Source organism: Ambystoma mexicanum, chromosome 6q (genome assembly GCF_040938575.1).
Source record: "Ambystoma mexicanum isolate Mex_15411 chromosome 6q, UKY_AmexF1_1, whole genome shotgun sequence".
Classification (NCBI taxonomy): domain Eukaryota; kingdom Metazoa; phylum Chordata; class Amphibia; order Caudata; family Ambystomatidae; genus Ambystoma; species Ambystoma mexicanum.
Window position 1 is genome coordinate 1,041,873,951 of NC_090937.1, and position 26,599 is coordinate 1,041,900,549.

The following is a 26,599-nucleotide window of genomic DNA, read 5'->3' on the forward strand; positions in this document are numbered from 1 at the left end:
AGTGGTTGGAATAGACCAGGGTGCTGGGGACAGAAACTGTACAACAGTCAGCTTGCCGATGTGCCAGACTCATAAGCTTGTTAGAACCATGGCCCTTCGCCCATCCCTCTCTCCCTTAGTTTAAGGCAGTGGTCTTCAAACTTGTTTATGCCAAGCCCCCTTGGAAATCAAGTTTTGAAATCAAGCTCCCCCTGCCCCCCAGGACATTGAGGTCGTCGGAAAGGTCCTGGGTTGAGGGAGGAGTGGCACAGCTAATCAATGAAATCATAGGGATAGCTGGGAGCAGGAAGCTTGCCAAGAGAGTAACAACTCACATTCTTATACCTGGTCAGTCTCCCAAGAGAGTAAATCCAATGTAAAGGTTTTTGAAAAAGTGGTCCCACTGAAGCCAACAGGAGTCATTTGGTTTGCTGGTAGATACAAATCAGTCAAAGAAGAGTAGCACTTTCCAGATCTGAAGAGTGAGGGGTTGCTTATGTGTCAGGAGAGTTGGGCCAGAGTCTGTGTGAGAAACCTCAAGTCCCAGGTTGTTTCATTATGGAACTATGGAGTGGGGGTTAGCACAGGTCAGTCCGAACCAGAGCGCATCAAAAACGAGTTACTAAGAAAACACTTCTCCATTACCCCCCTTGGTCGATCCCTCTTCCTTCTCAAGTAATTCTATTTGTTACTCTGACACCCCTTTTCTTATTACCACTTCACACTCTTGCACCTGTTCTGCCTCCCTCCTTCACTTTTCCTCTTGTTTCTTCACCATCACTCTTGCACTCTCATCTTTCTCATCCCCTCAAAGTCTGCCTTTTCTTTCTCCTTTTTACACATATACACCTGTCTCTCCTTTTCTACCTCTCTGTGTGCCTCTCCTCTTTCTATTGTTCTTTCATTGGCCTCATGTTGTTTCTCTTCCTTATTCTGTCTCTGGTCTCCCTCCCATTCGGTTTCCTTTTCATTTTGCACCTTCTCTTGCATTCTGTCTCTGAGAAACCTGAAGGTGTTTCACCCACTAGTCCCCGGGGATCTGTCATCCAGGTGGCCAGGACACGCCATCGCCTCTGGATCCAGTTCCTGGGGGTGGACCAGTGCGGGAGGATCACCTGGATGAGGGGTCTTCGGGGAGTGGAAGTGGGACACTGCATGGTGAGACACAGAATCCCCTTCCCTGTAACACCTTTTCCCCAACCTACCAGATAGGATACTTAGGGACTCAACCTGCTCCCCTTTCCCGACACAAACACTTTCTCACGGATATCTCACCATGAGCGAAAACGAACTAACTCCAGAGCCGTACACCTGACATGTCCCAATACAATGGTCAGGTAAGGTCAGGCAATTACTAATCCTTATGCACACACCTGACTTCCATCACACTTCCCCACACAGAAAAGGCGGAGCACAAAAGCACACTCTGAGCAAGGCAAAGCACACAAGGAAACAGCAGTTCCAAGATGGCAGTTTAATACGAGGGAAAGACGGCAAGACCAGAGAGGGTTGAAAGGAGGGAAGTGCCCTTGCCCTTTTCAGACCGTTAGTTTCCATGAGCCTGGGCAAAGAAGAAACCTAAGACCTGGAATGAAAGCTGAAGAAATCTGCAATGTGTGTTGGAGGTAACCAGGGCTCTCCCGCATCAAAATAATCAAGGCACGGAGGAGCGTATCCTGCTGTGGTACTGTTCTTGGCTCTTCAACAAAGCAGCACCAGTAAAGTCTGCACAGCTGGTGAGTTGGGGAGACTGATACCAGACTGGCCTGTGTTAGACAATGTATGCGACAAGCAACGCAAATATAAGTGAATAACAGAGGAGTGACTGAACTTTTGTAGCCAAGAAATATGCCGTAAACAGAGTGGTCCGGCGACCATGTGGGTGCTCATTCGAAGGTCTCTGTTCGGTATCCAACTGGTTGGCAAATGTGAAAAAGCAATTGTGAGATCGAAGTGGTCCTGTAACGGGTCAAGCTAAACCCTGTGCACATTCGAAAGTCTTCGACAGTTAATACAAACTGAAATTGGTCCGAGCCCGGCCGAGGGAGACTAATTGTATAAGAGGAAGGATCTGAGCCCGGCTGAGGGGGATCCGGGGTGAACCGTGAATCACCCGAGAAAGAATATTCTGAAATAACAATCATTGTAAACGGCCTGAATATCCCGGACTGGCAATAGTTTTTTAGTATAGGTCCTTTTATTTTGATAAGACACCATTATGACTGCGTTATTATTATTTGATGGTCGTAGATTACTCCCATCTGTAGATTTAGGATTAGCCTTTTTGAAGTTCAATAAACACCCTTGAACTGTGGTCACTTGTATCTGTCTTACTGTTGATACCATGCCTTCCTTACATCTCTCTACAACTCTGGTTCTATCACTTGGCTCTCTATTTTTCTTGATCTCCGTCTTCTCTGTGTCTCCCTCATGTTGTCTTTGTTCTTTCTCCCCTTCCTTCTCTTTTCCCCTTACATCATATTCTTTTTTTTAATTTTCTCACATTCTGCCTGTTCTCTTCCTGTACTAGGTCTTCTCTTGCTTTTCTCCTGTTCTTTCTCTTCTTTCACTCCTTTCAATGTTGTCTCCTCTCCACGTCTTCGTCTTCTTTCAGTCTAGCTTTCAGCTCTCTACCTGTCATGTCTCTATTTGTATCTAGTTGCCATTTTGTGCGCCTCCCTTGAATTGCCTGGCCTTGTGGTCTCTCCACTTCATTTTTGCGCAGTGTCTGCCTCTTCGTTTCCCTGTTTCATCTCTCTGGCCAATTCTGCACTTTCACCTTTTTTTCTCCTTTTCATTCTGTCTAGTCTAGGATTCCTGTTCTGTTTCACCCTTGATCGTGCATTTGTTTCTTCCTGCTTTCCTTTGTGTCTCCTCCCCTGCCAATTCTTGGCCTCTCTCCCCTCCAGTTCCCTCTCAGCCACCTTTCTTTCTCTCTCTCCTTTCCTCTCTCACAAGTCCTCTGCAATGACAGGCGCAACTAGTCCTAGTGTAGGGAGCAGGTAGAGGCAACAGTGCCTGTCTCTATACCAGAATTTCTTCCATGCTATGTTTATTTCCTGAAACTCGCACCTCAGCTCCCTGCCCCCATCACAGAGGTTAAGTGCAAAGCCCCTCGGCCAAAGGGTGCACTTGCCGCTCAGGTGTACTTGATGAGCGGCATGCCTCCAAGCCCCATCAGGGGAGCACGCCCCACAGACTGAAAAACACTGTTTTACGGTATTCGTCCTTGTGAAAAACAGTCATAACAGCCAGTCATAGTTTTTGTTTGTTTTTGTTTTTTTTAATAGTGCCCCAGCATGTCTTTCATGGCTGTTGTAGAGATCGTCAAGGTGTAAGAATGCAGCGGTCATGCCCTCCATCTAGTGGATAATCTCTGTGAGAAACCGGAGGGTATTCTCCCAAGTAGACCTGGAGAATCTCTTATTCAGATGGCCAGTGAATGGATGGCGCTCTCAGATCCCAACCCTGGGGGCGGGAGAGCAAGGGAGGATCACCTGGGTAGGGGAACTCAGTGTTGTGCTTGGGGGGGGGGACCTCAGGTGAGACGCAGTATTCTATCAGGGAAGAGGACAAACAGGACGACGTCCTTGTGGCCTTTATAGGCTGTTCCAACTCAACCTCCTTGTTACCCAAAGAATCTCCCTTACTCAAATCCAGAAACCCCTCTTCCGCATCTGGTAAATCCAATAGGAACTCAAACCCTGCAGCACTAGGAAATTACATCGCCCAAAATAGCCGATTTCCTGTCGTGTATCAGAATATACTCAGTCATTTTTCCCAACGTCTTCTCGAATTCCCCGTCTACTTTGACAAAACACCACCAACACCCCCCATTTCTTTCACAAACCTTACTAAACTCACTGTTCCAAATTCACCTACCCCGTAGGATATCTAGAGACTCTAACCCCCCCCTCCTTTTCCAACACGAACACTCTCTTACACTGTGACAAACAGACTAATACCAAAACTGTTTACCTGACAGGTCCTAACCCAAGGGTCAGGCAGATTCAGGCAATTGACAGTAAATCACACACATACCTGACAACCCTTTACTTTCTCCACAGGGATAAAAGGCAGAGCACTAGAGCACACTACGAGCAAGTCCAAACGCACAAAGACAGCTACACCAAACGGCAGTTCAAATGGAGGAGAAAGATGGCAAGACCTTGAAGTACGACGAAGGGGAAAATGCCTTTGCCCTTTTCAACTCAGACCGGCAAAGCCTCCAAAAGAGAAATCATAAGACTGGAGTTACAGCTGGCATGCAGAGCAGCATATGTCGACGGTACAAGGGGGCCTCCCGCATTGATAACGCAGGCAGAGAGGCAAGCTGGCTACCGAGGTACTATCCTTGACTACAGAGATCAGAGAAGCCAACAGGTTCAGCACAGCCGGTGAGTCAGACAAAAGGTGATTGCAAATCAAACTCTGTTGAGCCCAAGATTGCAAGTAGCAACATTTTGAACGCAAGGAATTTGCAAGAGAATACATTTGTGTGAGTATTTGATTTAAAGAAAGCCCAGTTGAGGTCCAGGTGCAGACGGGTCCAGTGCCACGTGGGCTCTTATTCGAAAGGCTCTGACTGGGATAGAAGAACCAGAAGGCCTTGGGAAAGGGTGGCGTACGGCGTCAGAGTGGTCCTACATGGGTTACGTCAAATCCCTTGTACAATCCAAAGTCTCTGACCCGTTGCCAGAGGAAAGCTAGGGAAGGGAAACCCCCTTTTCCAATAAGATTGTCAACTACAGAATGTGGCAAGCGTGAACATGACAGACGGATGTCGAAGAAAGGCCGTAGTGAACCTGATGGAGTGAAGCCCAAACTGCAAGGTGGAGACTAATACACCTGTGAACATGGTGTCGACAAGAGTGAACCCGGCTGAGGCTTGTCCACAGTGAGAAGTTGTTCAAAAGGACATTAGGACTCTAGAACATTGTAAGCTGCACTTGGAAGGCTCTAGAGAACCTGACAGAGGGATTCCCGAGTAACAAGGAGGATCCGTGCCCGGCAGAGGGAGATCCTAGGGGCAAAGAGCAATTGCCCAAAGTACAAGGCTACCGAAAGAACATTTGTCTGTCATTTGAGCAATACATGAACTGTGTTAAAGAAAAGCTGTAGTTAACCCAACGGAGGGAGGCCCAAACTGTGAGGAAGATCCAAGCCCGACGGAGGGAGATTATGGGTCCGAAGAGCAATCGCCCAAGATGCAAGATCACCTAGAGAACTTTTGTTTGTCATTGTGAAAATAACGTGCCTTCTAAGGCAAGAGACTTTTGCAAGGAAGAGACTCTGAAGGTTTTGATATCGCTGAAATGGAACTGTGAACCTTGTGCTGACAAGGCCAAGGAGTGTGCTGTGCTCGAGAATCCCGCCTTGTCCCGTGCTTCAAACGTTGGGAAGCGAGATCCAGCCATACCATCCTGACATCATTTGGGGAACACTTCTTTCCTTTCTGATGAACATTATTCCACACTTTGTTTTTTAGAAGTAATGCTTGGCAATAGTTTTTTTTAGTATATGCCCTTTTTATTTGATAAGACACCACTAGAACTGCCTTATTATTATTATTTGATGGTTGCAGCTTGTTCCCATCTTAGATTTAGGTTTAGATTAGGCGTTTATCTCACCCATTATAAAGTTCAATGAACATCCTTGAACTGTGATCACTTGTGTCTGCCTTTACTGTTGCCACCATGAGTTGCTTACATCTCACAGGGCTCCTCCAACAGGGTCTGCACAGTTTCACATTTCATCCTTAGGTGTTCTGCTTGCAGACCCTGTATGCAGAACCAGAACACTGGAACGCCCCTCTTCGCATGCGGCTCCCTGACTTTGAAGAAAGCTATTGGTCCTGTTTTGCTGAGACTGACAGCATTTCCTGTAGAACATCCTTCCAGGTCTCGGATGACGATATTCACTGCATCTAGAACTTGGCTTCCTTCCAAGAGGCCTCTGGTTGTTGAACATGGGTCTGGATCTCCACTGGTGGGGTCGATCATTGTGGTCAAGCTCAAGGTTTCCTCTTCTGCAGCTCCTACTGGAACGTGTTAACGCTTAACTTTTCTTTCCCTGCAACTGTGGTGCCTTTTGACTTTGCTTTGTTACTTCTATTGGCACATTTCTAAACGGTTTGCTCTTCTATAAAACGGTGCTAAATACTGGTTACAAATGGGGTGTGGGTGTCTATTTTAGAGACCATTTATAATTTGTTTTCAAATTTTAAAGTAAACTACTTACTTGTTATTGTAGATATTCTTCATGCACAGCTTTATAAAAGAGTACATTTACAGTAATAAACAGTGTGGTAATTCCCTTGTGTAGTAATGTGTGTTTAAGCTTTAATTTAGTACCAGCCTTCCCTCTTCAGTCATGAGTCCTCATTCACCCCAACATTGTAACAGACAGGAATAACTTAAAGTCCCATCTAACACTCCACGTTGGGTTTCCTACGTCCTCATCAGAAGACGTTTGGAGCATCTCCCTAAAAAGTGGCAGCAGCAGTGGGATTCAAAGTAGGAATTCAGTGAACAACAATCTGATGCAACATAACCGTTAACTTTGTGTAGCTGCAGCCTTCCTAGTTTCTGGGCCAAAACGTATATTTATTCAAACATATATCTAGTGATGAAGATGAGTCTTCAAATTACATCCCCTTTGTTACAGCATCCACTTCTGCAGAGGCACTGTTTGTAATGGAAAGGGAGTAGATCTGGTTTAAGGCCGTGGAGTTGGATCATAAAAGGACAGTGTGTTGCTGATTGATAGGGAGATTTTTTTTCAAATCTTTCCCTCTCGTCCTTAAGCCTCACAGCATTACTGCTGAACACTCTGGGATTTCTACTTCGAAGGTGAAGGAGGCTTTTTAAAAAATAAATGTATTATATTTTTGCATTTGTAGCAGCGCACTGAACCCTCAGGTATCTAGGCTCTAGTTAAATTAGGGGATGGGGGTGTACAGGTAAAGGTAAACAGGGAAGCAGGGGGCGTACATTCAAGATTTTCAGCAATGATGCAGTGTCTTGGCTCCGAGGAGCTGAGGCAAAAATCCAAGTTTTGAAGTTTCTCCTAAAGGTACTGTCCTCATGCATTCATTTTGTTTAAGGGACACTGGGTTAATGTTTTGGTTTGCCAGTGTGGGAAGAACTCTCCACTTTGTTCTAGGATCTATGCTTTCCTGTAGAAGCACCCTCCACGCTATGTGGTGTGCAGCACAGGGACCTTAGGGGCCCTTTTTCTGTGTTGTTCTGGGTGCACATGTACAGTCAGGACAATTCCCCCACCCACCCCGACACAACTGGCACACTACAGGCAGTGTGAGTGCAATTTCTATTTGAAAAGAAAAAGGTACAGAATTGGGGCTTGCTCCATTCAGCCTACCAGATTACATGCATACAGAGCCCTCTGCCTTCACATGTCCCTTTACCCAAAACAGCACATTTTACTAGTGACCTTGTTCCGGACAGACATCAGAGAGTGCATGGGGAACACAGCCCATATGTGCTTTTTTGCACTCTGCCTCTGCAATATTTCACTGGTGGTCCTATTGCGTGTGAGGAAGTGGAAGGGTTAGGTGAGAAAGATGGGCAGATAACACAGCTACAGTCTTGCTAACATGCTCACTCACTAAAAGCATCGGTGGCCATTGCCCGATAAAGAAAGTCTCCAAACCCTGTCTGCAAAGTATGCCCGCTAGGCAATATAAGACTGGCCTACGAGGTGGGAGGCCAGGGGAGAAGTCCTAAGACTGCAGCGCAGTGTGGCTTGCCCATAGCATGAGTGGCCCTTTGCAGCATAAGTGCACTACAGGCAATAAGCCACCAGCATACCTAAATTCATCATTACTCCTAGTAGCCTATTGTTTCCCGGCCGGCTTTAAGTGCAGGTCAGACTTTTATTACATCATCAAATTACCTATATTCTGCAATGACATTGAAAACTATTCAATTGGTTTAATGTCTTACCCTGCAAGTTTAATGTTGGACCAGTAATTTAACACCAGACATCCCACATACAAAGTTGACGGGTTGAGTGCTGTGCATTTATCCTCAACATGAACATGTTCTCAGACAGCTAACATGCTTGTCTTAGCTTCATAAAAAGCACTAGATAAACAAGCACCGGCATACACAGGTAATCCCTGACCAGTGTGGTACAACATTGCTTTTGTTTGCAACCTTTCCAAGTAATTCAAACTAAGCAGCTATGAATTCACCCGACACAAAGTATTGCAAGTAGCATGCGTGTCCAAAATAAAATGATTTATTCATGCAGTAGTCTTAAATTTGCATGAAAAAAATATACTTCAGCGAGAGAGCAAACACTTCAACAAATCAATTGGAAGGTCAATATTCACAGTAAGCACTGCTGAAAAAGTTATATCCCACGCGATATTGACTGCACTTCTTTGTAATAGGTGTAGTAAAGTTTAGTTTTTAGCATTCAGTTAATTGTCAATCCTCTGGTTCTAGCTGCGAGGGAGAAAAGACAACTCTGACATAAGGGTTGTAAAACTAAAACAGAACATTTGGGGACTTTATTTTGTTCTGAAAAAGTCATATCCAACAGGTTTTTCATGCTAATGAATAAATATTAAAGAGAAGGTACTGCAAGCAAATTCTTTGATTGTGTGGAAAAGTCAGTTCAGCTCCTTGTGCTGAACTTGCATGACCCCTATTCCCATCCCATCTACCTCCTACTTCTACCTGTGAGTCTAGTCTATACTCTGCCTACAGAATTCCAAGAGTGGTCTACCAATTGTGATGAATCAAGGGAATAGCCCCTTCCTCTTAGGCTAGAGTAATACCTCCCCTAAGGGTTGAGGCAAGTGGGACTTCACCGGGTGAGACTCCCGCTTAGGGGATAAGGACTCCCATTTCCGTGAGTAACTCCTACAGTTGTACGCACTATGGCCTAAATGACGGGCTCTACAGTACCAGAGGCCTTTGTATATCAAGACTGGGACAAAGAAACTCCTCCGAAATACCAATATCTTATTGGAAATCCAAATGTACCTTTAAATCCAAATCTGCAACGCACTGAGACCAGAATGTTAAATAAAGTACTGTGACGAAGTGCAAGGCCTTCTCACTTCTCCAAAAGGAGGAGCCACTTCTTATGACATTGAGAACAACCATTTGGGAGAACATGGTATCCCTATAACGCACCTGACCCTAGACCCCCTTTCGACAAACCTAAGGTCATGTCACCCTACTATTCCCCTAGAAAATGCAGGGACGAGGAAGAATAGGAGTTAGCCAAGTATTGTATTGTAGTCATCATTTATACAGTATCATTTCAGGTCTCACAACCTGAGAAATCCTTAGATTTGAGAACTTGTGCAGTGGGAGAGATGCCCAATTTTGAGACAAAAGCAAATGTAGAAGCACCTAGACCCAAGAACCTAAAGTAGCAGGAGAAAAGCCACAAGTCCGAGACAAAGCAGTAAATGGAAGCGTGCTCAAATACGAGACACCAATAAAAGGTGAATTACCTAGCTTTGATTTAATTGAGCAGTGGGAGAAATGCCTAGATTTGAGATGAGCCCGTGCGAGAAGAGGGCGCTGGATTCACTGCTGTGCTGTTTGGCTGTGTGCATTGCCTGTGTGCACTGGACTTATTGAGCAATCTGTTTTTCTTTTTTAAATGCTCACAAAACGCTGCCCAGCTCTTCACTTACATACTTGGACAAACAGGAAAGAAACACACTGCTGGAATTGCCTGTATTCCTTCTGAATTGTGCGTGCGGCCATCCCGCCCATCTGGCCCCGCCCACCAGGAAGTGGTTCCTCAAAAGTGCGCCCCAGCTGCCCTTGCAGCGTTGAGCCTGCTCGAGTAGAGGGCGCTGGATTAACTGCTGTACTGTTTGGCTGGGTGCGGGGCGCTGGGTGACTGACTTATCTCCTCATCTACAATCAAACAGGTAAGGAACATCGAACAAACTAAACCGCGAAAGCGGTCTATACGTCCCTATACTGGTGTCGCCACGCGGGGACTGCGGGATTAATCCTTTGACCCGCCCGGCTTGAAAGCAAATCGCCACATACCAAATAGTGAGTAAAATTAAATCCACTCGCACAATAGGAATACTGCAGAACCATTCTCTCTCAGGACTGAAAGAATACTCATCTGACTCATATTTTCCTTCTGTTTGAAGTGTCCAAGGGAGCGTGTAAGAGATTGATCCAGTCTACCTCACAAAAGACAAAAAGACAAAATTGGAGCCGTTGGTTGACTTGAACCATCCAAAAATGATGGAATTTCATAACGAGGGAAACGATCAACACATGCTCTTGACACCCCCACACATGCTTCTAAATGACTCTGCGAATGAGACACAACAAGTAGGGGCTCCAGGGGCTGATCGCCTACTCTCAGATGACAAAGAAGCTAATTTACTGGATACAGAAGTACATCTCCATAGCCCTCTGAACGATCTGACAGGCATGTGCTGCAATGATGTAAATACTGAGTATGCTGAAGCATGCTCCATAAATTCATCAGTATCATAGCTATCAGAGATGCATAAAAGCAATCCTCTCCCACTTAATCCAACAATTGTCGTCTGCAGCACACCAACCTTGGAACAAGGCGAACAGGACACCAATGCTACCTAAAAAACCAACTCTTAACATGCCGAACCTAGAAGAGACGCACAGAAAAGCGTCCCACGTCCCTCATTAAAAGACATGGCCAAAATGTTAGTCACAACTGAAAAAGTTAATTACGGCGAAAAACCAGATGATAGTGAAAGTGGGGGGAAGCACTACACATATTAGCAAACCCACCCAAAAAATGGCAGACGTGGCCACGAGTCCGACAAAAAGACATAGCTAAAGGCCGCACGAAATTACCTGAACAAACATTAATGGACAAAGTACCTTTGCCACAACAACTCTACTCCAGTGGCGGAAGGGCCAAATTGAGAACTATAACCTATATTGGAAGAGAGAAGAACATCTGGAAACCCCAAAAATTATCATTCAATCGAAACTGGGGAGCCTCTAGCGCTTACTTCGAACAAGCAACCCTAACTAACAAGGATTCCAAGAGTTGTATTTCCTTTCACGAGAAACAAAGAGAAAGGATGCTGACCCTGGAAATTTCAGATGCACTACTATTGGAGAAATCCATGATGATGGAAAGACCCATAGATAAGGGAGACGCATCCTCACAAACAACCGAGTCTGAGAACTCAACACAAGACCAGAGAAAGAATATCGGGACGCAAACAAACCAATCAACGCAAACACAGAAAAACGTCAGAATCGAATTTAAGGATCCAGTATCAACTTCACCCCCAAGAACAGCAGAGCAAAACCTAAAAGACACAGAACCCTGCACTAAAGCGGACACATACCAAACACTGCAGTAAACAGATAACTTTCTCTTGATATCTCTTGATTTTAGCTCCTTTCATGAAGCTACACGAGGACGCATCCGACACTCTAAAAGACCACACAACCTTGCTGGCTATGGTCCATTCAAAGATGATATTCGTAGAAGGCTTCATCACGGCTCTACAAACTAATATGAACAATGTTGAGCTCCACATTTCTCAAATACTACAATCAATCTTGTATCCAATAATGAAAGAAAAGAGAAACCGAAGGAAGGCCACGAAAAAAGAAGAAGCAACATGGAGCTTTGACAGCCCATCAGATGCAAATGATGAGTCGAAAGCTACTGAAGAACCGGGTAACATAATGGAAACACCCGACAACATAATACCAAAAAAATGTTCTACTAACGCCACATCTGATGAACCGAACCAATCTCTAGAGACATCACGATAAGGCCATCGCTCACAAGTAACTTCAAGCCAGTGGACAACAGACGAGAGGACCGAATTGAAGAAGAACACAAACGGGAGGCTGGAAATAAGAACGTAAAAGAGATCATGGAAACATCTCAGAAAATAAAGAAGCTCTCAAAAAATTCTACAGCCAACGAGAAAGAGTCTGAACAGCCCCCAAACAACAGTCAGACCAAGTCCTGTTCAAACGACCATCCGCAACCCACCGATAATAAAAATAAAAGCACAAAAGACCCGACTTAAATAACCGATTATGAACATGCAAAAAATCCCGGATTAGCCGAGGATTGTATCACAAATAAACCACAAGAGCCTAAAGTGTGCGAAATATTCCTAAAGAAACGAAAGCTATGGAAAACAAACAACAAGTGCCACTAAAAAAACTGACCGCGAAGAACACAATCATAAATCAACGTAATAACCACACGCAGCCTAGGAAAAAAAACAAAAAACCAAACAATACAGAGAATAATAAAATCAAACGAAAGTAAATCTTTTATTAAAAATTAAACAGCTCCAAAAGAAGCTGTTGCAATGAAAACGAACAAAACAGTCGAAAAAACACAAAAGCCGAAGAGGACCACAAAAAAACTGGCCAACTAGAAGAAGAGGCAGTCGAGGCCCAATTGGTCATAGACTTAATGAACCTATCCACATATTCAATCTCTGAAGAAGTTCAAACATCTGAAGCGGAAATCGCCTCAGAGGAGTTGTCAGATATCGAGAATGACCAAGAAGAGACAGAGGAGTCCACTACTGAAGAAGACGCTACACCTGTGAAATTACCAAGGAAAACAAAATTACGCATCTCAAACTTAAAATTGAACAAAAAGAACCCCACACAAAACCTGAGTAACAAACGCATAAAAAACAAGCAAAGAGAACTAAAAAACAGTAACAAGCAAGTCCCAAACTTCCACAATGACGAGACAACTAATAAGGCTCTGAAAAATACAGGAAGTACTCCACCATTAAATTTAGGAGGGCAACCAACGAGAGATATCCCTATGGCCTCGAGTAAGGAGAGAGTGGCAAACTGTAAAACATACCCTACCCAAAACTGTGAAGACCAACTCTCCAGACATTAGGACGCCTTTAAATCCCCAGAAAGACAATCAAAAAGGGGTCGAGGCCTATCCTTGGAAAGAAACTTGCACCTAAGTGATGGCTTGATATTAAATCGTGCCAACATAATGCGACTATTATATCGCATACCAGCCCTTAGCCTCATTAACTCCAGTGATGTGGCCTTAATTGAGTTCCCCAACAAGAAATACATGGACAGGGTGTATATCCATATTGATTCCGAAATTGTACATCAATGGTTTTTGGCGGAAATAACAACATTGTGCGGCATGGGATTTGACCTATGTGAAAAAACGCCCAAAGGAATCCGAACAAGAGCACAGGGAACGCAAAAGAAAAACAATTCCAAGAGGCATACAACAACCACAAGAAATCAGTCTATCAGACCAACCATAAGGCTGAAGTAGATGAAGACCAAGCAAAATGGAAATGGCTGGTTAATCTAGCAGCCGAAAGAAAGCAATAACAATATTGCCAAGACACAGTTTATGAAAAAGATTGGTCTCCGACTACTTGGAACACAAGAAGGTTTAGTCACTTATGTACACAAAACGAACTTGGAAAGGAAAAGCCTAAAGTAATAGGTCTTCAAGAAACATGGCTAAGACAAACACCTGTGATAGACGGCTATCAAGTCTGTATCAACCCTGCAATAAAAGGGACCAAAGAAAGGCCTATGGCAGAGTTAATCACAGCAATTAAAAAGGATCTCAATTGGATTATATTGACCTGCATGAAGCCCTCATCATATATCTTGATGGTGGTAATCCAGCTGCCAAAAATGCCAGAGACAAAAAAATCCAAATTATAATTCTTATCAACATATACTGGCCGTCAGGGAAAGAAAAGATTAACACCCTCCCACAAACCATCACCGACCTACTTGACGAGCAGAGAGAAAAATGGGCGGATCCCTTTATAATAATTGTGGGAGATCTAAACTGCACATGTATAGACAAAAAAAACAACAGATCACAGGAAGAAACAATCAATCTGACATTCAAACAGAAAAGAGGAGTAGTATGGAGATTAGCGATGGAATTACAAGATTGCATAATCCTAAACGGAATTATACCGGTGAAAGCTACCTGGCAAGGACAAAAATCTACATCTATCTTAGATTACATCGCAGTTTCATCCAACATCTCAGACTACGTCAAAAATCTAGAAGTCAAATCCACTGAGGCAAGCGACCATAATCCAGTGAAATTAACATGTTTGAACTTCACACCCAAAAATACAATTCAGTTAGCCTACTATCCACACGAATTTACAATAAACCAGGGAAGAAACAGATTAAAAATACAAAACTTTAAGATCCAGATTCTAAACGCAGATCTTCGGGACATCATTTCGGAACTGCACAAGCAAACACCTCTGCCAACAATCGACTACGTGCCGTTACTTATGATCTTTGAAACCTCTCACAAAGTAGGAGTCAACAGACCGATAATCTTGCATAGGCACGTATACGATAGAGCAATAGTGGTGAAAAAAAAGAACAAATCTGATACAACTTTACAAAAAAAACTGCTTAGTGGCAACTTTGGAATGCCGCAAAATTAAACAAAAATATCACAACTGGTTGGCAAGGCACAAAAAAAACTATGCTAAACCAAGACTCCCAACAAATGTTAACAATGCAATACCGAAATACTGCAGACACATGGAGGCTGATTAACGAAATGGACACTCTGCAAGATGGGCTAACAATAAACCCTGTCTCGGGAACACAACGGCAAATATACTATACCCAGATACAAAGCAAAGACTTGAAAACAGGAAACAGAATGCAAGAGAGAAGTTGAATCCTGGATTCCTTGGACATTAATTGTGATGCAATCAAAATCCTTATTAGGAAACCCAAACTCCAGAGCACTGGGCCCTGACGGGCTGACTAACCTAGCCCTAAAATGTGACCCAGAACAATGGTCCCAAATTCCTACACAATCTATACAAATACAATCTGCTCTCGGGAAGTGTCCCTATGTCCAGGAAAGAGAGCATAGTTGTCCCTATCTTTAGGAAAGGACTGAGAACTAAGCCAGAAAATTACAGGCCTATAGCACTATTACCCACAATCAACAAAAATGTACCGACAGGACAAGGAATAGCCAACTCAATACATTTATCTTTTTACCAATACCAATAAATGCAGAAGATGAAGATATTTGTTTGTTTAAATGTTTTTAAAAAACTGTATTTTATATATCTTTGATATGATAAAAAGATTTTTGAATTCAATATTTAGCATTTATTGGTATTGGTAAACAGATTAATGTAATGAGTTGGCTATTCCTAGTCCTGTTGGTCCATTTTTGTTGATTGTGAGTATATGAGGCCTGGAGGACCAAGGACTTCAATCAGGCACCCCTTGTGTTTATAACTATAGCACTATAAGACATAGCGGGTAAGATCTTCGCCTCCATATTACTAAAAGCAATAACAACGTGGAGTGAATCGACCGGCCAGAGAGATCAATGGCAATCTGGCTTTGTAAAAGTAAGAGGAACATCATTGAATACCTTCATACTAAACTTACTCAAAATCCGAACTCTGAGAAATAACAATTTAAGATTCTATGTGTTGTTCATCGACCTATCCAAGGCATTTGATACAGTAATAAAGACCTGCCCTTTGGAAAAAATTAGCCGAATGAAATTGCCCGGAAGTGATCCTAGTCCTAGAAAACATGAACGATATTTATGAAGACACCTCAATCAAAGTCAGATTGAACAAATAAGGCCTACTCTCAGAGAACATATCTACAAATATCGGCCTAAAACAAGGATGCCCACTAGCGCCGGAGCTATAGAACCTCTTTACATCCGACATAGATGAAGCATTCTCAGCAGTAAGACATTTCCCCCCCAAGATAGCGGGAATAAAAGTCGGTAGGCTCATCTATGCCGATGACATAGTGCTGATTGATCAGACACCTGTAGGATTGCAACATCAGCTGGCAGCTCTTCAAACATACGTGGACAACAACATGACAATCAACCCGGAGAAATCAAGACTCCTGAAACTGGGCAAAACTGGCAGAACATCAGGAACCAAGAAATTTAGCTGGACGCTAAAAAACTAAAAAATCATGGAAATAACATTGATGACATACTTGGGAGTCAGTATAAATAATGACAGAAATGAGGCTCCAAGAACAACAGATTTGAGAAAAAAAAACTAAAAATCTGGCTAATCAAGCCAAAATCCTTGCAAGACGATTCTGTAGGTTCTCCGGGGTCCCACTGGTGACATTCTATAGAGCCAAGGTAGTGGCAATTTTGACGTATGGAGCAGAAACGTCATTTTCACTACCGGCCAAAATATGGCCTCTTTTGGAAGGAATTCTTTGGAGAACGGTCCTCCAATTACCCAAAACCTTTCCCATCGAAATAATTCGTAAGGAATTGGCCTCAACATCGCTGAAAGCATTCACAGATTGGAAGGTTATTTCCTTCTATCGTTAGTGCCTGGACAAAGCATCATCAGGAGGGTTCAAGACCCTGAGAAAGGCTATGGAGGAATATACTGAGCCAACACTTTCAGAATGGGAAACAATATGCAAGGCAATTCTAACAAACTTGAATGAAACTGAGGAATCGTTACTGAACAACCCGGACCGGGTAAAACAAAAGCTGTTCATGTATGACTGGATCGAGACGCAATTGGAAACATCACAATACCATGGATACAATGATTTCTGGGCAAACCCTTACAAGTTAAATCGACTGCCAAAGTATCTGACGCTTTTTCCAAATTGGTATCTGAGGTCTATTTACCTACGTTTCCGTCTCAACCTCCTGTCGTGTAGAGACAACCTCTACAGAAAAAGAGTCAAAAACGGACCCAAGTATTGTCGATTATGCAAAGTCCCCACAGCAATAGAACAATGAAATATCTAACATTGGAATTTTTGAAACTAACAAATCAAAAACGCATATACCTGGATGAAATCTGGAAAGATTACCGATTAAGAGAGATAAACACTTGGGTGGGAAATCCTTCTCCAAGGGACGAAAAGGCAAATTATTTTGGCAGTTACAAAATTTATCATTGTGACATTCAAGAAGCTTGAAAATATTTCTGTGGAAGCTAAACAGCTATGAATAATTGTAAATCCAGAAACATGAGGAATAACATTACCGGAAAAGAACAAGACATTTGTTATATAGACTCAGTATGTGCCATTCTGTAAAAATTGTGACAGATTATACTAATTTAGCAAGGTTCTGTTCTTTCTTTTTTTATCTCCTCTTCTTGTACCCTTTCTCCTTTTTCTTTTACTGAATATGTTGTGTAGAGATGTGATATGTATAGTAACAAAATAGTCAAAGGTTTTCAGTTTTGTAAACCAAAGTGCTAATAAAAAAAATTTAGAACTAGGTTTGAGATGAAACAGTAAATGGTAGCAACATCTAAGTTGAGAATGACCAGTACATACAGAAAGTGAAGATCCCTTTCCCAGTACCGTGACGAAGAAGACCTCCATTGACACACAAATGAACCGTAAGATCAGGACTGTGACGTGGAAGAGGTGCAGAGGCGTGGAGATTACCTATGGGAACCACCGTGAGCGGTCTAGTGGTTGCTTGTTACCTATTGGCCCAACAGTAGTTGAAATGGAGGAAGGATACCAGGAACTGTTGTCAAGCCCTTCTTGGAGAAGCAAGGAAGTTATTCTGCAGGAGAAGGAGCTGTCAGAAAGAGGGGGAACCGTTGCACGCCTGCAAAGTACTAAAGTACTTGATGAAGCCCAGGAGAATCCCTCTCTAAAGGACTTGACAGAGTCTCGCCCTCTCTGGAAGAACCAAAGGTCAAACCTTCCCAGGAGCAGTCCGAAGCAGAGAAGTCATAGTAGTAGTCTGAAGCAGAGAAACTGTGAGAAGGGGCGAATACTAAAGAAGCCCAAAACCGAAGCTAAAAGACCCTGTGACTGGCCAAAGACTACCGGGAGCGACCCTAAAGATACAAGGGTGATCGGGGTGGTTGGTAGGGGCAGAAGGGAGCAGTGGGATACCCTGACCCAATCCAACAGGAAAAGGAGGTAAACTCGGGGAAGCAAAGTAACCTTCCTGAACCCCCAAGAAAAAAACCAAGAAAGATGGGTCTGGGCCCCGCAGCCTATGAAGATTACCCTCGACAGTCATCTTCATTGTCACAGTACTTGGCAGGGTTGTGAACCAGGTCTGCATGAAAGAATCACTAAAGGAACTGTGATACAGGTCTTGGACCCACAAACAGAGTGTGACAGGAGTCATCTTCCTTACGGCAGTACTTGACCAAGAGGGGAGCCAAGTGAAGCGAACCAAAGAAGATAGACCAGGGTCTGAGACCCACAGCAAGCAACATTGTGAAAGATCAAGGGAAGAGCCATACACTTAAACGTTGTGAATCCCGAAAGCCTAAGAAAGGTCAAGGGAAGAACCATACCCCTTGAGAGTGTGAACTTTGAGAAACCTGAAGGGACTCAGCGGAAGAGAATCACATCTTGAGACTTGTGGTTTTTTGCACCTTTTATTTTGAACTTTATGTTGGAACTCTGGAAAAGAGCTACGAGTGGTCGACAACTCCCTTTTTCACTTTATATTGAGTTTAGCGTGTGATGGTCAGGTTAGTATTTGGACGCAGGACGGAGAACTTTACTTTGGACATTCTGACACAGACACTAGCTAATTTTGTTGAGGCAGGGAAGCCCCTCTTAGAGTTGGGGCAAGTTAGGGCCCTTCTCCAACCTCCGTTTTTGTTGTCAAATAAAAGTATTTGCTACCATGCTACCCTTGTGTCTGAGTCGTACTCCTACACCCTCACAGTACCCTGGAGAAAGAGAGGGGAACGCATACGTGGGCTAGAGGGGCCCCACGCAGCGTAAGGACAAGAGGAGGCAGAGTATACACCATTGAGGAGACCCGTGAGCTGGGACGCCAAATCCACGGCATTGCCCCAGCATGAGAAAGCAACTGGGTAGAAGCCCAACGAGAGGTTGGAAAGCCAAAGCCACAGCGCAGCCCCAGTAGGATAAAGCTATCGGGCAGGAGCCCAAAACAAGAGACTGGGATGCCGGAGCTGTGGTGCAGCGCCCATATGAGAAAACAGTAGGGCAATAGCCCAGAACAAGAGACAGACACCAGAGCTATGGTGCAACCCCATTGCAAGAGACTAGAAAGAAAGAAACCAAGAAGAAGGTGGTGGCAAGGCCACGGAAAGCACATGGTGGACAGATGGTCCCAGAAACCTTGCCAATACCCTTTGTGTAAGGAGTCCGAAACCATTCTGCCCCTCATCAGGAGACCAGAAACACCATATCGAAGAAAGAGACTGTAATGAGAAGCATGTCGACGAGGGCAACACGACCAGTCTCAGAAGCCAGAGAAGAGGTTGCAGCGCAAAAAGCCTCCCGTGGATGTTAACCATCATCATAGAAGGTAACGGAAACAGCGGGACATCGAAAAGGGGTTATATCGTATACACCACTCGTCACAGTACAAATTATGAGACAGACTTATCCTTGAAACAGATTAAACTAAGTTGTTGAGATACAAGAGGGAGAAAGGACATTATGAGAAAAGATCATCAGTGGAACCTAAATTGTTGAGTTACAAGAGGAAGAAATATCATTATGATAAGAGCGAGAAAAGGAAATCTACCACTGAATTAAGTACAAAAGCAAGTAGAAAAAAACAAGCCGAATTGTAATTCACCCGGGGAGAAAGACTATCTAATTGCATTACAACCAGTGAGAAAGACTTTCTAAAAAATAGCATCCTCCTAGGATACGCTGGAACTGATAACACAAACTTCATAGCTGTCAAGGATCAGGTCCCGCTTGCTCTTTTTACGGTTTGTTCCTGTGAGGTGTCTTCGAAATCCTTCTGATCCAACTGTTACAATGTCACTGTGAGAATTCCCAACTAGAGAACACCAAAAGTTTGATAGCCCAGGATCCCCTTGAAAAGCTGATTAACATGGCACCAGGATAGTGTAGACAACACTGGCAGGGGAGCCAATGATGGAATACAAAGGGTGTAGGCAGAACAAACTGACCATCAGATGCAGTTGAATGCAGAATCCAGAAGAAGTCAACGAGGCATGCTAGTTGCAGGCCAAAGGGCAGGCAGGGTAATGAAGCAGGAGGCAAGAAATGGGGAGGCCTGAGCAAGAAGGCAGCAGACAGGAGAGCGGGAAGGAAAAGAAATTGGGATCAAACAGTCCGCCATCCAAAAGTAAAAAGGAGGGAAAGACTGCAAGCAGACAATAGAAAGGACAAGGAATAGGCAGGAGGAGCTGGAAAGAGAAAGGCAAGAATGGGGCTCTGAGAAACAGGACTGAACAGAGCTCTGTGAGAAAGGGCAACAAAGGGAGCGTTGATATGCACTGCAACCACTGCTAAAATGCATCTAAATAGGTGCTGGATGCTCTTTCTGCTCATGGTTTGCTTGGAAGAGCCCAGTCTACAGGTCGTTCCCTTTTCACCCAGGTTTCTGAGAAAGATCCTTGCTGTGGGATCCACCTCTTTCAAACCGCTGCTCCTTGCGGCATGCTCTCTGCTTTGTATCGGGCAGAGCTTCTGGCGGATAGTTGCCAGCGGGTAGGCTAACTCGTTTCAAGTAGCAGTCTCCCCATTTCTTCAGGTAGCGGCAAGAAGCAATAGGTCAGCAAGGGATCTACCAACAACCAGGGGAGAGAACGGCAGGAAGAGGAGCGTGTGTAGACCCAAGTGTTAGGGAGGAGCCATTCCTTGAAGAGGAGTGTCTTGAGCTCCTTCTTGAACTGAATAAGGGAGGAGGCAAGTCAGATGTTGATGGAGAGGAGGTTCCAGAGTATTGGGGAATAGACAAAGAAGGGCTGTCTTCCGGTTCATTCCTTCCTGCACCGGCAATGTTATAGTCTGCACTTGTCCTTACTTTTGGTGGATCGTAGGCCTCAGAAGATGCAGAGTTTCTCAGTAAGATAGCTTGGGGACTTCAGGGTAATAGCAGGATTTGAAGATGATATGGGCTTGCAGTGGGAGCCAGTGCAGTATTTGATGAGGGTTGGGGTGATGTGGTCAAAGTTGCAGAGTCCTTTGATGAGTCGTGCTGCAGCATGCAGGACACATCTCAGGGTTGCCAGGGTAGTCATCAAAAGGCCTCCCAAAAGGGCATTGCAACCATCCAGGTGGGAGAGGACCAAGGCTTCCCATGAGCGGTTGGTCTAGGATCCCTAATTGGTCCATATTCAACTGTCTTATTAACTTGGTCTTGATACCATCATTGCTATTCCCTTCTTATTGGTTAGAAAGTACACATACCTTCACTTTTCTTACCCGATTGCTTTGCATCTTTAAATATGTGCCGTGCCATCTTGGAATTGGAGTGCGTTTACGGTTGCATGGTTCTCCGTGGCTACCTATGTTCACTGATCGAATGGGTGGGTGCAGCATTCCTGCTTATCCGCATTATTTCAGTCGACCTGGAAAACAACTCCTTTGGTATGTGGGTATGTTGCTTCTGCTATGCGCTCAAGGTTATGGGCTAACTTCGCTCTGTGATCTGTTCCGGTCATGTAGAGGGGCTGATGGGACTTATAGTTCTTTTCCTCTACCCTTGTGGCAGGTGGGACAGAAATTGAGCAATATCCGGTCTCCCTTCCCAGTACCACTCAAAATTGGTATTATTCCCTATGTCATGGTCCAGCTGCTCCTTTACTTTGATGCAGTTATTTCTGAAACCTTACTTGGAACCACCTCTCTGCTGTTTCGTCCCTGTCATACTGCTACTCTACCCCCCTTCCCTTCCTCGATAGAAGCCCACTGTTTTTTGTGTATTGCCCCCCTGCCGTTGGCATTCTCTCACCACTCTCTGTGCCCTGTGTTGCTTTCTGAAGCTCAGTGCTTGCTCTGTAAATAATAATAATACCCTACTAATAATTGTGCTCCTGTGCAGGACCTCATATGGGTGACAGGCCCACTGATGAACAGGACTTCAAATAGTGCCATCAAATCTAGCTAAACATGTGGTGTTAAAACCTCCTAATTTCATGAGATCGAGCCATCCACAGAAGTATTACTGTTTTCATGAGAAGGAATTTAAGGCATAGGGCGGTGAGAGCCTGTTGGAAGTTGATTTCATTGCAGCTGTATACGTATTTTTTTAATGGGAATGTATAGAGAAAACTATTTCTCACAATATTGTCATAGAATCTTTGCAGTGCTACGAGTATTCATATTTTCTGGCACCGGTTACATTATCTATTGCTTAACTCACTCTGTTGTGTCCGTTTAGAAGTGCATTCCTTTTCTAGTTGTCAGTGAAGAGGGCGGCCACTACACAACTTAACTGCTCTTTGGGATCAGGGGTAAAACTTGAACTTTGAGTTCAAGATTAAGGACAGCTCATTTGTTTTTATGTCTCGTTATTCCTAACCAACCCTCCTCCCTATAGATCTTTTGCATTGCTGTTTGGGGGTTATGCAATTGTCCAGAAGAAAAAGCAGCATGTCCTGCAGTTCCTTATCAAACCTGTGTCTTGCTCCTTCCCAGTAACTTAACAAGCAGTAGAAACACATAGATGGCCAAACGCAAATGAAATGCCCTAAAAACGAAGTAATAGTCTCTCCCACCTCAACACCCTTAGGAGGTTCTCTCAGGGTCTCTACCCATCACTCTCAGTATTTGGCTGAGGTGGGGGCTATCTTGATCCTCCAGAATGTGTAGGGATCTCCTTCAAGGGCTTGGTTTAGATGGAGAGAGGTCAATTCATGGAAGAGGTGGAAGAGGGGAAACTAGGTTGGAACAGTTAAGTAGTTCCAGTGTCATTATAGTTTGAGGAGCAAACGGGTGAACTGGCATGCTTCCTACTCCTGTGGTCTGGGAACGTAGTTAACAGATGGGCTGCAAAAGGCATTGATTCTGAGTCTGCATTTCACTAAAAGGCCCAGAGTGTCCAGCAGGCAGAAGGTGAGTTAATAGCTCCCCTGGCTCTACACTAAGTTTTTGAATTCCTACCAATCTCAGGGCCCTGACTCTAGCCGTCACTAGCCCCCTCTCTCTCCTCAACGCTTCCATTACATGCTCCTACTTATGGGGTTTGTTCCTTTCTTTGCCTCCTCTTTGCTAAACACTGTCTTCTCTGAGCCTTCTCAATGCTCTATGCTCATTCCTGCACCCACTCAAGGCTGCTCTCTGGTTGTAAGGTTTCCCTCTCTGCCTTCTTTCAAGTGGTTTCTCTTTCACCTTCACACTCCTCAGCATATCTCACTCTCCTCTCCAATGTCAGATGTTTCTCTTCTTGTCCTTTCCTCTCACTTTTAACTTCTTCCCTAAACCAACTTCCTCCTGATGTTCACTTTCTCCTACCACCTCGAAGTATTCTGCCAACCGTCTCATGGCATTCAGATGTTCACTTTTATTTTCCTCTTCCTTTTCCCAATCCTCACCTGGTGTTCTACTCCTTCATCCGGACTTCTACCTCATGTTCACCCCTTTCTCCTCCTCCCCCCTGAAACCTTTCTCTTACCTCCTACCCCCCCCTTTTACATTCTCAATCCACCTGCTACCACTCTTCTCTCCAACTATCTCCAAAACTCAGCCACCTCTGGCTCCGCCTTCTTTATACAACCATTGAAGATTGTGGATAAAAGGGGCTGGAAAATAGCTGTTAGTTGCTAACAGCCATTTTCCAGCCCCTTTTATCCACAAGCGGGCGAGTAAAATGGCCTCTAATATCTGTATGCTTTTCATCTGTATGTATTTTAATAGGGGTGTTCTGGATTGGATAACTGCTGTTAAGATGACAGGTATCCCACCATAGGGTGATGAGCTTTATGAGCTTGATGTCCGCTTGCATGACACGTGGACTGTGGTATTAAGATCCCAGACAACTAACCTGTTTTTTCCACCAGCCCGGCTCATGGGATTTCAGTGGTGTGCTCTGGCACAGGCCTGCTGCAACATCAATACTTTCCCACAGCTCTTCAGCTTCCACGTGAACAGCTCTCTCTCCATCCATGCTGTCCAAGAGTTATGCAAACATTGCGGGTATGATAGTTTCAACAATATTATGAGTCTAGGGAGCCCTCACACTGCAACACAGGCTGTATCAAGCCTTCGCACTACAACATTTGCTTCCTTAAAGGTACAGTATTGTGTAATGGCACCATGGGACAATGCCCTCCCTCCCGCTGGTGGCATTGAGAGGGGCATCGCATCAAGTGGCAAGTAGAGGATCCTGGGCCCCTTTGGCATACAACCATCTACCTTTTAGCTTAGGCAGGAGACGGTTACACCAACCTTTATTGTTGGCGCTGCTTATTGCATATTTCAAAGAAAAGTATGTAAATGGACTTTTAAAAGTTTGGTAACAGACCTATTGCTATGAAATGTTGGAATTGATGGTGCGATGAAACCAGTATTGCCCCACAGGAGTACAGGGCTTCTAAGCTCATACCCAGCCTCACAATACTTCTACAATAACTGTGATACAGACACAGCATGAATGTTCTACCACCTATGCCTCTGAAGGAAGCACGGGCTGAGGAGAGGCTACGCTCTTCAGGAGGATGTAAGCCGGCATGGAAGCATCCAAAACAACAATAGTACAGTAAGTGACAAAATAAATGTCCAATCAAGCTTCCATATAAATATGACTAATTAAACTTAAAGGGCAAACAAACTGTTAGAAGCTCTAGCAACCGATCTCTGTAGTGAGAAACAGAATGCAGACTTTGGAAGAAAAGGGCCCGGGCAGTAAATAATAGAACCTTGTAGAAAGTCAAGCAAAATTCAAGAATATATCTTTAAGGATAAAATGAGTTCCAAAATGTCATTAGGACCCATAAAACAGTAGCATCCATTTATCATGCATCTTCTTCCAAGATCTCGACACGTCAAGCTGGGATTCTGGGCGATTTCCAGTGCCGTGTGTCAGGTTCGAGGTGGCGAGCTGAATCAAAGGGATTCAATATCGCTGGTATTTCAGGCTTGAAGCAGCTTGGGACAGATGGGCAATGTTCGGGTCGACATAGAACGAAGGCTCCACAGGGTGTCGATGCGAGGAAAGTGGAGATTCAGTTCGAAGTGGGGATCACTTTGTGTTCCCAAATTGATTCCTCGATGGCGGTCTCTGTAGCAGCTTTAACGAGCTTGAAGCGGCTCAAAGTTGGAGAGTGCGCAAAATGCAGCTCCATTTGGTATTTGCAGAGGCTCAAAGGCACTGAAAGTGCTTTTAGTAGTTCAAAGTTCCATATGGACATTCTACAGATCGGTATCAGAATGCATACAATTTCAAATATAATAAATACATTGCCCACTTCTTACTTAAATTATCACATTCTTATGAAAATAAAAATGTAATGTTTTTAAACTCATCAGATGGTCATTTTAGAATGTAAAAATACAGTTGGTAATATTTAATACTGCTAAATGGATTCGTTTACTGTAAAAAAAAAAAAAAAAGTGTTTTGAGTAGCTTTTACAGAAAACATTTATTCTATCTTTGACTGCAAATGTCTGAACAAAAACAATGTTAACTTGCAGACAGCAGTTAAGTGCTCAGATGGATAGAATAATCATAAACCAGATTAGCAATTTCATTGGAATGTTCAGGCTAGCAAGAAAATCAGGTCGAAAAATATGCATCCTCTAACAAGTGCAGGCTCTCAGCTAAACACCTCACAGCATTGACCAATGACGGGAGGAGTGGGTGAGGCGTCATTGCTGGCATATTCATGTGCTAATAATAGCGGTTCTATGTTTTTTTTACTGAACAATCTCTCACTGTTAATCTCCCCCTTACCCTCCCCCTTCCCCACCACACACAAAAGTCCTTCGTTCGGCCGCACACAGCACCATATACTGGACACAGCCACACATGAATGACAATTCGTGACGCTTAACAAGGCATCAGATGTAGTCGTTCCTTTGCATTGTGTCTGGAACGAGGTGATGCATAAAATGTGCTCAACTGACAAAGATAAAGGGCGATTATGCTCACAGCAGAATTATTATGTATCAGTAACATGTAGTACAGCTTGCAGCTTTCTCCTAGTACAGCAAACTTGGAGGAACGCTCAGAACTGGCAGATGCAGGTTGAAAACTCCCACAAATGTCATTGTTTTTACCCACAACCACCAAGCCGAAAATGAGGGCTTTAGTTTGAATTCTTTTTGGCTCATCATAACCAAATGCGCAGTGGCACAGACATTCGTTAAATTGCCTACGGTGTATTACTAACACATGAAGTCTTACTTGCTAGCTCTTCGATGTTCTTCACTAAATCCTCTTTATCCGTGATGACGTGCTTCAGCAGGGGCAGATTCAGAAACTGCTCCAATAATATGTCCTCTTGATCATTCATGTCTTTGAGCTGTGACGAACTGGAACAACAACATATTTAATGTCACAGACTGCACACAGAAAAATACCACCTGAAAAAGACCAGTTACCTTTCAGGTTAGGGCATATGAAGTTGATATAACAATATATTGGAGATCAATACTAGTTCTGCTTTTACTTAATCCCTCTGCTGTTACAAGAAGAAGAATCACTGGCAAAACCAAACATTTTGGCTTCTGTCTGTACATCAGCCGGACCGTGCCATCACACACATTGGTACTTTATACCTTGGTATTTACCGAATGCTGGCAAGTTATGGCCATGTAGAACCATACTTAGTAATTTACAGCCATGATACGCAGAGGCACTCACATCACACAGTACATATGGCAGGTCTTGCTATCAA

General features: G+C 43.9%; 1 protein-coding gene across 1 annotated transcript in view; it reads right to left on the reverse strand.

The window, feature by feature from the left end:
- The window catches only part of VPS37A (VPS37A subunit of ESCRT-I), an 862,571-nt gene that overhangs the window by 227,691 nt on the left and 608,281 nt on the right, over positions 1 to 26,599 (reverse strand). Inside the window, exon 7 of the mRNA XM_069631579.1 lies at positions 26,107 to 26,234. Coding sequence (XP_069487680.1) covers positions 26,107 to 26,234 — 128 coding nt within the window. The remainder of the gene's footprint in view (positions 1 to 26,106; positions 26,235 to 26,599) is intronic.